This window comes from Ictalurus furcatus, chromosome 19 (genome assembly GCF_023375685.1).
Source record: "Ictalurus furcatus strain D&B chromosome 19, Billie_1.0, whole genome shotgun sequence".
Taxonomy (NCBI): domain Eukaryota; kingdom Metazoa; phylum Chordata; class Actinopteri; order Siluriformes; family Ictaluridae; genus Ictalurus; species Ictalurus furcatus.
In genome coordinates, this window is record NC_071273.1 from 882,207 (window position 1) to 896,637 (window position 14,431).

A 14,431-nucleotide genomic window follows, 5' to 3' on the forward strand; every position below is an offset into this window, starting at 1 on the left:
ACGGAATCTAACAAGACCAGTCTCATGACAGTAGGTAAAAGGAGTCGATAGCTAATAATATTTTTATAAATAGCATTATAATTTTTGGCCAACAGTAAATCTTCATATCGTTGGACTCGATATACTGTACTGAATCTAATGAGACCAATTTGCAAAACTGTGCTTTTTCGTATATCATGACCACTAGGTGGAGCTGTTCTGAAACAGCAGGTAACCATAGGCCTAATGCTGATGACACATACCAAGTTTTGTCACAATCCCTTTACGGAGAAATACCCTCACGTCCATTTTTGCATAATCGCTGTCGAATCATTGAAGCCCCATTCGAAAATGGTATGGATTATCAAAATTCTGTGAATACTTTTTTGGTGGGAGTGCCTCTAAATGATGCATGCCAATTTTCATGCAAACCAGACAAACGGCCTAGGACAAGTATGAAAAAGTAGGTTTTTCAGAAAATTCTAAATTGTCGAAAAATATTTCATGATGGAAAATGACGTCATAGGGTTCAAAAGTTACTAACATAAACGTGAGTGCAATTTTGATCAGTTGGTGGAACTAGAGGGATTGGGTTAGAGACTCATTTGCTGTATTAACAGATCAGACTGTCCTCTATCCGTGTGCCAAATTTCATAACTTTCCCACAAGTGGTTCTATAGGCTGCCCTAGACTCAAGAGTGGAAGAAGAAGAAGAAGAAGAAGAAGAAGAAGAAGTATAGCTGCAAGCAGCAATACCGGGGTCAAGCTAATTATCGACACCATGAGCAGCAAAGGAACCTTTGTGACATGTTTTTTTTTGTTAGAGTCTGATAAACAGTGTATTAGGAGTTAGAAAAAGTAAGCTTCAAATAAAATAATAATAAAAAAACATTTATTTTAAAAATAACTAAAAACAGCTACTTCTTAGAATTTTTGGCCAGAATGTAGCACTGTTCTGAAACTGCTCCGGTAGCATCTGGGCATGTTGATTATCATGCAGGAAAGGGTTCAAGAGTTATAAGCCAAAAAGCCATTTTTAAAAAAATCTCCTGACCAGTAGGGGGCAGTGTGCCAAAACATGGCAGGTAACCTCAGGGCCTAATTATGATGTCAGGTACCAAGTTTCATCACAATCCCTTTGTAACGGTTGTGGAAGCGTTGCAGAGATACAGCGTCATGTTCAATTTCGCATATTCTTCACTGAATTTCTAATTACTGAATCTATTTAGACCAATTTGATGATTTTATGACAAACTGTTCAGCAAAAATATGCTTTTTTCATATATTGTGACCACTAGGTGGCACTGTTCCAAAACTCAGCAGGCACTCTCAAGTTATGATGATTATAAGAAATAATAACTTTGGAATGAATAGGCAAATGCATTATGGAGCTATATCCTCATGTCCATTTCGGTGTGCTGGCCATGAAATTCATTGAAGCGGCATTTGAAAACAGTATGGCTTATCAAAATTCTGTAGATAAATTTTTGTCACCCATGTCTCTAGATTACGTATGCCCATTTTGGTGCAAACTGGACAACGGCCTAGGAGGAGTTAGAAAAAGTAGGGTTTACAGATCATTCAAAATGATGGAAACATTTTCATGACAGAAAACAATCTCATAGGCAAATGAATCGTCTTGAGCCAAGGAATCAGAGGAAAAAAGAATTTAGTTTCTAGAACTCATGGTTCCAAAGTTATTATTTGGTGTTTTGACCAAATTTATAGGGTGTGGGGTCAGTGTGGAGTCACAATGACACAAGGTTTGGTGTCAAAATGCCAAAGCCTTGCACAGATACAGCCTCAGAATCATTTTGGCATCATGCAATAAAATTTGTTGATGCATTAAACGTAACCATTTGGTCTATCAACCCAAAATGTCTGGAGGCATCGTCTGGAGATGATCTGAATTGAATTTGGTGAAAAACGTTCTAGGAGGAGTTTGAAAAAGGAGGTTTTCAACAAAATCAGACAGCAAGTTCAATCGACTATGGCAACGTTGGTATCACTGTTCTGGGCATGACTCACGATATCTAAGAAGACCAGTCTCATGACAATGGGCAAAACTAATCAAAAGCAATTGGCACTTTTTGAAATTGCATTATAATTTTTGACCACAAAGTGGCACTGTTCCAGAACAATGCAGGTACCCTCAAATCATGATCACAATAACAGCTACTAAGATTGGTCTGAATACGCTAATGCAGTATGCAGTCTCTTATGAATTACGTCAAAATTGGACAGATGATCCGGAACAAGTTTGAAAAAGTACGTTTTTTTAGAAAATTCTAAATTTTAGCCTTACCATGGCAAAGTTGGTATCATTGTTCTTGGCATGACCCAGGGAATCTGTCAAGACCAATCTCATGAAAATGGACAAAAGTAGTCAAAAGCTATTAGTATTTTTAAATTGCGATATAATTGTTGACTACAAAGTGGCACTGTCCTGAAACTTTTTGAACGCTTTCGGGGCATGGCCCTGGTGACACCTACCAAATTTTGTGACAAAATGGCCAACCACCAAAATGGCTGGCATTTGAAAATGGAACATCAAACAATTTGTAATGCCCCACTGAATCTGTAGAGACCAGGGTCATGATTTTAGGACAAACCATTCATAAGTTATTAGCAAAAATATGCTTTTTTTCATATATCATGACCACTATGTGGCACTATTCTGAAACTATAAAGGTCATAATGGCTATGACATATACTAAGTTTGGTATGAAAATGCTAAAGCGTTTCAGAGATATAGCCCGACATCTATTTCGGCGTGCTCACCATCAGATTCGTTTGCATCCTGTTTGAGAACGGTTTGGTCAATCAAAAAGCTTTTGATAAGCTTTTATCAAGATAATTTGAAGGTGATTGCTTTCAAATTTTCGGAAAATTGGGTGAATGATCTAGGAGGAGTTTGAAAAAGTAAGTTTTAAAGAAAATCAAAATGGCAGACAGGAAGTTTGGCTGACTATGGCAAAGTTGGTATCTGTGTTCTCAGCATGACCCAAGGAATGTAATATGTTTCATTACAATAGGCAAAATTAATCAAAAGTAATTAGTATTTTTATTTTTTTCATTATAATTTTTGACCAGAAGGAGGTGTTACCCCAAAACTTGTTGTGTACCTTCAGGGCATTGTGCCAAAAACACCTACCAAATTTCGTAATGATGTGCCAAGCCGTTCATAATATATAGCATTTTATGAGAAATTCAAAATGGCCGACGTGCAAAATGACCAATATGGCAAACTTGAGTATTGTTCGACTCGACATGCTGCACCAAATCAAAAGAGAGCAGTGATTTGATGTTTTGCTAAATCATTCAGAAGTTATAAGCAAAAATGTCCATTTTTCATATCTCCTGACCACTAGGTGGCACTATGCCAAAATATAGCATGTAGCTTCAGATCATGCTTGTCATGACATGTCCCAAGAATGGTCTCAATACACTAAAGCATTGCAGAGATATAGCCTCACAACTAATGTGGCATGCTCTTCATTGAATTCGTTCGCCCATTTTTTGAGAATGGTTGGGTGTATCAAAAAGTTTTTAATAACTTTTGCCAGTATTGTCTGAAGATGATCAGAGCCAATTTTGGTGAAAATAAGAACCTTTAGGACGAGTTTGAAAAAGTAGGTTTTTAAAAAAATTCTAAATGGTGGAAAAAATTTTAATGACAGAAAATGATGTCATATGGTGCACTTGAATCGCCTTGAGCCAAGGAATGAGAAGAAAAAATAATTAAATTTCTTAGACTCACGATTCAAAAGTTATTAACATAAACGTGAGTGCAAATTTGGACAGTTGGTGGCATTAGAATGATTGCGTTTGAGACTCCAAATTTGCGGTATTAACAGGTAAAACTGTCCTCTATCTGTGTGCCAAGTTTCACAACTTTCCTGCAAGCAGTTCTATGGGCTGCCATAGACTTCCAGAGCGGAAGGAGAAGAAGAATAGGAATTTTGCTCAACCATGACATAATTAATATAATTGTAATATCATGAACGACAGAATCTTTCAAGACAGTAGGTAAGAGGAGTCAATAGCAATTAGCATTTTTAGAAATAGCATTATAATTTTTGACATCAAGGTGACACTGTCCCAGAACTTTTTGAGTCCTTTCAGAGCATCGTGCCAAAGACACATACTGTTTCATAATGATAGGCCAAGGCCTTCATAAAATACAGCATTATATGACTAAATTCAACATGGCCAACATCCAAAATGGCTGACATAGGATTTTTTCCATATCGATAGACTCGGTATGGGTAGGTATGGGTAGACATAGGTATGCCTCTATATGAATCTATTGAGACCAATTGGATAGTTTTATGACAAACAGTTCAGAAGTTATATGCAAAAATGTGCTTTTTCATATCTCGTGACCACGAGACATTCTGTTCCGAAATGCTGCAGCTAACCTCAGGGCTTGATGCTGATGATACATTCCAAGTTTCATCACAATCCCTCAAATGTTACAGAGATACACCGTCACGTCCTTTTTGGTGTGCTTGCTGTCAAATTCGTTGAAGCCCCATTCGAAAACAGTATGGTTTAAGAAGTAGCATAATAACAATAATAATAATAATAATAATATGAAAAATAACAACAACAATATATATATATACAGTATCTCACAAAAGTGAGTACACCCCTCACATTTTTGTAAATATTTGATTATATCTTTTCATGTGACAACACTGAAGAAATGACACTTTGCTACAATGTAAAGTAGTGAGTGTACAGCTTGTGTAACAGTGTAAATTTGCTGTCCCCTCAAAATAACTCAACACACAGCCATTAATGTCTAAACCGATGGCAACAAATGTGAGTACACCCCAAAGTGAAAATGTCCAAATTGGGCCCAACGTGTCAATATTTTTTGTGGACACCATTATTTTCCAACATTGCCTTAACCCTCTTGGCCATGGAGTTCACCAGAGCTTCACAGGTTGCTACTGGAGTCCTCTTCCACTCCTCCATGATGATCCATGAGCTGGTGGATGTTAGAGACCTTGTGCTCCTCCACCTTCCGTTTGAGGATGCCCCACAGATGCTCAATAGGATTTAGTCCATCACCTTCACCCCCAGCTTCTTTAGCAAGGCAGTGGTTGTCTTGGAGGTGTGTTTGGGGTCATTATCATGCTGGAATCCTTAGTCTGCTTATCTTCAGCAAACTGTTTGCAGGCTTTCTTGTGCATCATCTTTAGAAGAGGCTTCCTTCTGGGACGACAGCCATGCAGAACAATTTGATGAAGTGTGTGGCATATGGTCTGAGCACTGACAGGCTGACTGCCCACCTCTTCAACCTCTGCAGCAATGCTGGCAGCACTCATACATTTATTTCTCAAAGACAACCTCTGGATATGATGCTGAGCATGTGCACTCAACTTCTTTGGTGGACCATGGCGAGGCCTGTTCTGAGTGGAACCTATCCTGTTAAACCACTGTATGGTCTTGGCCACCGTGCTGCAGCTCAGTGTCAGGGTCTTGGCAATCTTCTTATAGCCTAGGCCATGCTTATGTAGAGCAACAATTCTTTTTTTCAGATCCTCAGAGAGTTCTTTGCCATGAGGTACCATGTTGAACTTCCAGTGACCAGTATGAGGGAGTGTGAGAGCGATGACACCAAATTTAACACACCTGCTCCCCATTCACACCTGAGACCTTGTAACACTAACAAGTCACATGACACCGGGGAGGGAAAATGGGAAATTGGGCCCCATTTGGACATTTCCACGTAGGGATGTACTCACTTTTGTTATATATATATATATGCATGCACCATGAGCAGCAAAATAAATTTTGTGACATGTTTTTGGTTAGAGTCAGTATTAGGAGTGCATTAACAGTGTATTAGGAGTTAGAAAAAGTAAACATTCAATCATAAATTAAAAAAAAAAAAAGTAAAAATAGTTAATTCTTAGAATTTTTGTCCTGTATTTGGCACTGTTCTGAAACTGCTCAGGTAGCATCTAGGCATGATGGTAAGCGTTCAAGAGTTATAAGAAAAAAAGCAGTTTTTGAAATCTCCTAACCAGTAGGGAGCAGTGTGCCCAAATGTTGCAATTAATCTCAGAGCACAATCCCTCAAAGAGTTGTGATGATACAGCCTCTTGTACTAGAGCTGGAAAAATATTGCTGTCTTTAAAAGTAATAAGTCAGGTTTTGTAGAACTTTTCTCTATTTATCTCTATTTATTATGCACATGCATCTAATTATAAATAGATTTATTTATTTCTTAAACGCATAAGTGATTCTGGAGAGAAATCATTATCACTTAATGACTAATCTATTTGTTCTGTTACAGAAAATTTCAGGTGAAAAACAACTCTGTTTAAAACTACTGCTTTTAGGGAGTTATTGTGACTCTCAGAGAGATGATCTTACCTCAATATCTCCACTTTACAGTGAGGATTCTTCAGTCCAGCACAGAGACTCTTCACTTCTGCATCTCTTAGCTTAGTATAGGACAGATTCAGTGTTTTCACATTCAGATGCAGTTCTCTCAGATTGGGGGTTTCTGAGCTGAACACTGAGACCAGAGCTGACCAACTTTTCACTCCAAGTGAGTCACAGCTGATAGTGAAGGAAATAAAATAATAGATAATGAATTAACATTAGTGCAGATTATCAAACAAGTCTTCAAAGCTCTCACTGAACCTTCATGAATGCTAAAAGTACAAACCACTTAGACAATATGCTTAAAGGGACACTCCAGCCAACAGCTACAATTTAACCATCCATTCATACATCCCCATTCCTATAAGTGCTATAAGCCGTCACTTTGGGCCCTCAGACCACGAGGGGGCCCCATGAGTTTTAATCCATCCATCCATCCATCCATCCATCCATCTTCTATACCGCTTATCCTTTTCAGGGTCACGGGGAACCTGGAGCCTATCCCAGGGAGCATTGTGCACAAGGCGGGGTACACCCTGGACAGGGTGCCAATATGAGTTTTAATAATTTTTTTTTTTTTTTAAAAAACACACTTTACTCTCATAAGTCTATCATTACTAGCAAAAGATTTATGTTATTAGACAGCCACAGAGGCTTTAGTGCAGTAATAGAAACTGCAATTTATGTAAATAAATTAGGTAACTAGTGTAGCTAATGTCAGAAGATCATGAAGAAGCTGCAATCATGAAGCTCTCTGGAGTGTAAAAACATAAAAAGAAAAAAGTAGAAGAGGTGAAACAGTAACCAGTAAAAAAAAAATAATAATAATTAGTTTTAGTTAATTTGTCCATAATGCCATAATTTGTCATTTCTTCTGGCTTCCACTTGTTGATGTAATTAAAATGGATGAAGTTAATAGGTAACTACAACTAACTACCTAGTATCTATAGTAGGCTTGCCACTCGTATAATATGGGATTGTCTGGTACTGAAAAATTAAAGGCTGCTTCCCTTACTAAGTTAACATGGTACACGATCTGTCCCCTATTTTTGTACAGATAGTTTCATACATACACTAAGTCTTCACAGTGGAGAGAAAAACATAATGGTGAATGAAATGAAACCAGTTTCACAAGGATTAGCAGGCAGAGAATGTACATGTGCTGTGTGAGCTTGCATGCCAACATTATCGTTGCCCTGCTTACGGAAACTCAGTCACGCGATTAAAAAAAAATAGGTGTGTTTGACTTCATGCGACTTGTGTGCAATTTACGTGATCAAGACAAACAACGGACTCATGAACAACTATCAGATCACAAAAAAAAAAAATGGATCATCTAGGTAATGACATAGTATTAAGAATAAAGGGTATGTAAATTTCTGAACGGGATAATTTTTTATGAATTCAGTTATTATCTTGTCTTGTGGACTATGTGTAAACCTCTGTTATGTGAAATAGCTTATTCAGGAGAGTACTAAATAAAAAAAGGGACTTTTATTATCCCTGTTATTTTCTTAAAAGTATTAAGATTTTGCACATTCTACAAGGGTTATGTAAACTTTTGGGCACAACTGTATATAAATATACACACGTGTATATATATAATATTTTGTTCGCTTAAGAAAAGCAGAAAAAATAGAGAGAAAGTGAATTTTTCATGGTGACCCTTTGTATGAAGCCAATGCTCATAATGAATTATAGCCCTATTTATAATTATTTATAAGCAAGTATTACAGTTCTGTAAACACATTTATAATGACACATACAGACCTATACTTCGTTATAATAACAGTTATAGCTACATTTATATTATTGTTATAATTACTTATAAGTGATACACTTGTTTTTCAGTGCCCATGTTCATAATGCATTATACACCAATTTATAAGTATTAAATTGTCTTATAATGTTATTATATTATAGTTATAATGACTTATTGGTAAAGCAGATTTATTTCTAGGTCCAATATGTGAATTATTTTATATTGTTGTTGATAGTTATGTTGTGCTGCCTTATAAATGCTTATTGTGAGTTATAATTCAATTAATAACCTTTATAAATGCATAATTGGTGGCTTTAAGTTAAGTGAAAGCATAGGATGCAGTGTCCATAATGTAAATGTTAAGAAATCATTCAGATGTGCTTATTATGCATTGTAAATGCCTTTAAAATGTGTATTTGTAAATGTAACTACTGAACAATAATGTTTTTAATAAAGTAATGAAAAAACAGAAAACATTAATGCAAACAGTTGCAAAGTTTTTTTTTTTTTTTTAATGTTACATACCATCAAAAATTGCATCATATTTTTTTTTTTAAGTATAATCAGAATATGCATTTCAAAAATTATGGCTGAGGAGCTAGAGCTTTTAACAAGTGAAACTTTCTAGTCAAACAAATACTTCACAAAGAAATTCCTGACATCAAGAAATGCCTGAGATAAACAAGTGCATTAAAAACAAGTGGCTGACACACTGTGTCTCAGAAGGTTCTGCTACTGGCAAAAAATCTCCATCAGTTTTCATCTGGGAGATTGTCTCTTTGATGGCACTGCTGATTGCAGCAGGACATCTATCAGTTAATGAGGAGAGCTTCTCCACACACTCATTCCATGGAGTGATCATGTCAAAGATCTCAGGAGCAGCTCATTTCAGTTCATTAGTAGGATTTGTTCCATTAATATGGTTTTTTTTTTTCCATTTTTACATAAAAACCATTATTGTTCAGTAGTATAATTTACAAATAAACAATTTTAACCCTTTTTTACCAGTACACTGGCGTTCTGTTCTGCTGGTAGAATGGAAACCGACTTATCTGACATTTCAATCAGTATAAACAGAGAATTATTTTATCGCCGCATGTCTGTTATAAGATTGGCTTTCTGTGTGTGCAGTGACATGACAGCTGCTCACACTAGGCTAAGCATGTGTATTTTTGTCGGTTCCTGCTGCGAATATAGGCGGGAACAGGATATGACATCACCCGTCAAATCCAGGCAGAATCTCTTTTTAAGTTGTTTTTATAATCTTTCAAAGCTGTGTTGTAAAGTTCAGAATAGCAAGATACAAATTTCTTTTTTTTTAACTGAAAAGGTCATGCAGAAATGTCACAATCATCAGTCTATCTATCTATCTATCTATCTATCTATCCACATGTATTCACGTCATATATTTATGCAGGTCAGAGTTCACCAAATTTGAATTTTTATCATGCAGTAACTTTGTGTTTTTGGTCTGCTGTTTTCGGATGCATTTGCATGCGAAAGCCTAGTGTGACCGCCCCATGACACTGGTGAGGAATTTTTTTGGAGGAAGACAGCGTGGATTGAGTCGAGGAGCATTCCAGCATGGAGTGAACATAGTCCTTTAAAAGTATGTAAATTAAGTTGCTTTCTATTTTTAATTTTTGCTTTTACTGTGGAAAGGTCTTTTTTTGCAGGTAGTGTGGAACTATATTTTTCTATATGTAGCATGGCAGTAATTTTTTCACATTTAGCATGGCACTGCATGTTTTATGATAATAAACAACAGCAAATGCACCAGCATGGGTTCTTTGATAGCTAAGTAGAAATATAGAATTATTATTGTTATTATATAAATATAAAAGCCAATTTAGCATTTACTATGGGTGATTTTGGGCACTTAGTGTACTTTGTATTCATGATTATTTATTGTTACAGAGAAGAAGAAATGCTCCTCATCTTCTTCACACTTCCTCTAAGGCCATCTCCCCAAACACCCACATGAAGGTTTCCACTGCAAAACTGACAGCTCCATCTACCCCCCAGAGAAGTCTTGGAAGAGGGGTCACTCATGTGTCACTCATTTGAGAGATTAGGAGAGCCAGTGCTCCTGCACCTGCAACACAACCTGAACCGGACAGGTGGCACAATATTAATGAGGCCTCACCAGAACCTGGTCATCGATGAAAGAATTGTACCCACAAGGTCTAGAATTGTGGACTTTGGCAGTTATGAAGCCACAAGTTCAGCGTATCTAAGCCAGTGGAAGCTGCAGCTGTCAGTGACGTGTCACAGGTGGCAAAGAAGAGGCCATGCTATTCAGTGACAGTTGTAAACACCTCAACCTGTGGCAAGAGAGACAAAGCCTCAGCTGGGAGAAAACACAGCATACTGCCTTTGAAGGAAGAAGTACAGTGAGACTTTAATTTATAAATGCAGGTCTTGTGATGTGTTTCTACTATAGTGGACATCTTTGTTTCACTGAGTTGGGGGGATGTCAAGGACAGCCAAGCTCAATGATACGTACCAGACTCTGACTCTTTTTTTTTAATCAGGTGTTTTGCACTTTTGTTCATGTTTTGCATTTATTAGTTTATTTTTGCCTCCTAAAATCCAATCACATGTCCATGTCATAGGAGGTGGAAACAGCGCCTTCTGCATGCCTGTATTACATGTATATGTGATCGTGCTAACAGGGCTCTGGTGCTAATTTCAGTAAAGGCTAAATGAGATGAGTAAGTTTCAAACTTTATATTTGTGAAATTGCACATTTTTTAGCTAAGAGTTTCATGCTTTTTAAATTTGTTATTTCATTTTGTGCCTTCGGATATATTTTCTGTATATTTCGTTGGTGGTTTGTGCCATCTGTGTATAGATGTGTGTATTACACACATCTATTTGTGTAATAAGCACATTTCTTAACATTTGCATTATGGAAACTACATCCTATGCTTTCACTTTACTTAAAGCCATCAATGATGCATTTATAAAAGTTAGTAATTGTATTATTACTTACAGTAAGTATTTATAAGGCAACATCAATGCAACAATCAATGTCAATTTAAAATAATTTACTTATTGGACATAGAAATAGATCTACATTACTAATAAGTCATTATAAATAATATAATGACATTATAAAAATGCAGGCTGCATTTTTATGAATAAATTAATAGAACCATAAGACTGACTAATTAAAGAATTTATAATGCATAATAAGCTCATCTTCATGATTTCTTAACATTTGCATTATGGAAACTGCATCCTATGCTTTCACTTTACTTAAACCAATCAATGATGCACTTATAAAGGTTAGTAATTCTATTGTAACGCACAATAAGTATTAATGGAATACATTACTGTAACCATAAGACTGACTAATTATTACTTATAAATTGGTGTATAATGCATTATGAGCATAGGCACTGAAAAAGCAAGTGAATCACATAAGTAATTATAACAATAATATAAATGTAGCTATAACTGTTATTATAACAAAGTATAGGTATTTATATGTCATTATAAATGTGTTTATAGAACTGTAATACTTGCTTATAAATAATTCTAAATGGGGCTATAATTCATTATAAGCATTGGCTTCATAGAAAGTGTTACTGTTTTCATCCTGTTTGTTCACACAGACAACAGACATGAAGACAAAGAAGCTGATGACTTCGTTTACAGGCACCATTTTATGGTCACGCAAGATGTTAAATGCCTGTTAAATCACCTGACCACCGCAAGCCAATACATTGGCGTGATGTTACACAGACTTCAGATACCGGTCACATGTGGAGGTGTTCCCACAGCGTGAAGCTCAGGCAACGTTTCATTCCATTTGAAAGTGAACATATAGCTAGGTGGATTGGCTTTGCTAAATTCAGTCAATCTATTACTTTCACATGCTATATTGTTTCTGACCACCTTAACACCACCCATATTGATAGGACATATTGGGGGATTTGTCACAGGTTTTTACTATAAAATTATACAGTAAAATGAATTTATGGAGATTGTGAGAGAACCTCATGTGAACTGATTTGATCAAGTTGTCTGAGTTGTCTGAATTGATCTGACTGAATATCCATTAATAATGGATTAAAGACTGCCTTTAGGCTCAAATATATTGACAGATCCAGCAATTTTGAAGCGCAATTACTTAAAATTTCTTCAGTAAAATTATTTAATCTTTATTGTGAGCCCAGAGTTGGTCACTGTGAACTGCTTAACCTCTTAAAAGATGTTTTTAGTAAATGTATTTTTATTTGGCTTAATGCTTTATTGCATCTCTTTAAACTTGATTGATGTAAAAATATAAATTATAAAAATACTTATCCTGTATACATTAAATACTGTGAATTGTTGTGTGCTGGTATTGTTACTTATTTATTTTAAATAATCTTTCTATACAAGGTTAATTTGCTTTGGTTGTGTAGGAGCTCGCAGACGCTCGTTTTCTGCTTTTGGCGCTATTACTACTGAAACGTCACACCAGTAAAATTTAAGTGTGGGTACTAACTGCAGTTTCAGGAAGAGCAGCTGGTTTAACTACAATAAGGAGGCTGTCGATGTAAGAGGTATGAGATGGGATACAGTCCTTTCCCTGACAATGAATATAACTCAAATTGTACAGTCTGGGATGTCCCTTATTTTCCCCCTCATTGTAGGTGGTAAAAACATCAATCACATTCAGCTCTTTTAAGAACTATACTCACCATCCACTTTATTGGGTACACCTGTATATTCTTGCAGTTGCACTCATGTGGCAGCAGCACAATGCATATAATCATTTAGATACAGGTCAAGGGATTCAGTTAAGGTTCACATCAATCATCAGAATGAAGAAAAGGTGTGATTACACACTTTGATTGTGTAATGTTTGTTGGTACCAGAAGGTCTGATGTGAGTATTTCAGAAACTGCTGACATGCGGACTTCTCACACACACAACAATTTCTAGAGTTTATGTGATAAATAGAGGTCCCTTCTTCTTACAAAATGAGGCATGATAAGTAGTCCACCTTGAGGATATACAGGAGTATACAAATAAAGACGTTCATCAACCTATATAAAATTAAAATGTAACAAAGAATGCAATATGTCAATTTCAGAGAAAAATTGGAATCATTGGTGTGGTTGGTTGCTTAAATGGTAAATGGCGCACTTATATAGCAAAGCGCTTTACACTGTGTCTCGTTCACCCGTTCAGACACACTCACACACACCAGTGGTAGCAGAGCCGCCATGCAATTCACTAACTTGCCATCGGGAGCAACTTGGGGTTCAGTGTTTTGTCCAAGGACACTTCGGTATGTGGAGTCATGCAGGCTGGGAATCGAACTGCCAACCCTATGATTAGTGGACAACCCGCTCTACCAATTGAGCCACAGCCGTACAGTTTACAACTAAATAAATAAATATTACTAAATAAAAGGCCACATCAGGGGCTATGCAGGCAACAGTGTGGAGCCCAGATAGCTGACCACGTCCATATTTTTGAGCGATGGCCAATAATTGAATTGTACTGGAGGGAGATTAGAAAAGTTACAGAGGATATATTTGGGATTTAATTTGTACTTTCATGGTTGTACCTTTACCTCAGTAAAGTGCTTCAACTACAATCCCTGGCAAAAATTATGGAATCACCACACCCAAATTTTACTTCATAGCAAACAAACATAAGACAGATATGACACAAAACAATTTTTCTTTAAAAGCTGATTATTCTGGCTTCATGAAACATACCTCAACATACTACATTAAATTCTTTTAATTCCAAATCAAGTAAAGGAAAAAAATTATGGAATCACTCAATGTTGAGGGAATAATAAAGACTAAAAAAATAATAAAGACCTACTTAAAATCCTGCTAGTAGCCAGTAAAAAGGCCATAATGAGGAAATGGATACAACAGGAACCCCCAACAAAAACGCAATGGAGTGAAATTATAACGGAAATTAACTAAATGAAAGACTTACCTTTATGTTATATTTGAGACTACTGATCATGAGTTCAAATTCAGTTAAATTCAATTCAATTTTATTTGTATAGCACTTTTTACAATAGACATTGTCTCAAAGCAGCTTTACAGAAATATCAACATGGTATACAGATATTAAAGGTGCGAATTTATCCCAACTGAGCTAGCCACTGAGTGGCGACGGTGGCAGGGAAAACTCCCTATGATGTTTTAAGAGGAAGAAACCTTAAAGGAACCAGACTCAGAAGGGAACCCATCCTCATCTGGGTAACAACAGATATTGTGAAAAAGTTCATTATTGACTTATATGAAGTCTGTATGACCTTAGGAG

At 36.3% G+C, this 14,431-nt stretch overlaps 1 protein-coding gene across 2 annotated transcripts in view; it reads right to left on the bottom strand.

The window, feature by feature from the left end:
* Nucleotides 1–14,431, bottom strand: part of LOC128623034 (NACHT, LRR and PYD domains-containing protein 12-like) — a 393,909-nt gene that overhangs the window by 272,844 nt on the left and 106,634 nt on the right. For both annotated transcript variants that reach the window (XM_053649879.1, XM_053649880.1), the window contains exon 14: nt 6,370–6,558. In XM_053649879.1, the coding sequence (XP_053505854.1) occupies nt 6,370–6,558 (189 nt within the window). The remainder of the gene's footprint in view (nt 1–6,369; nt 6,559–14,431) is intronic.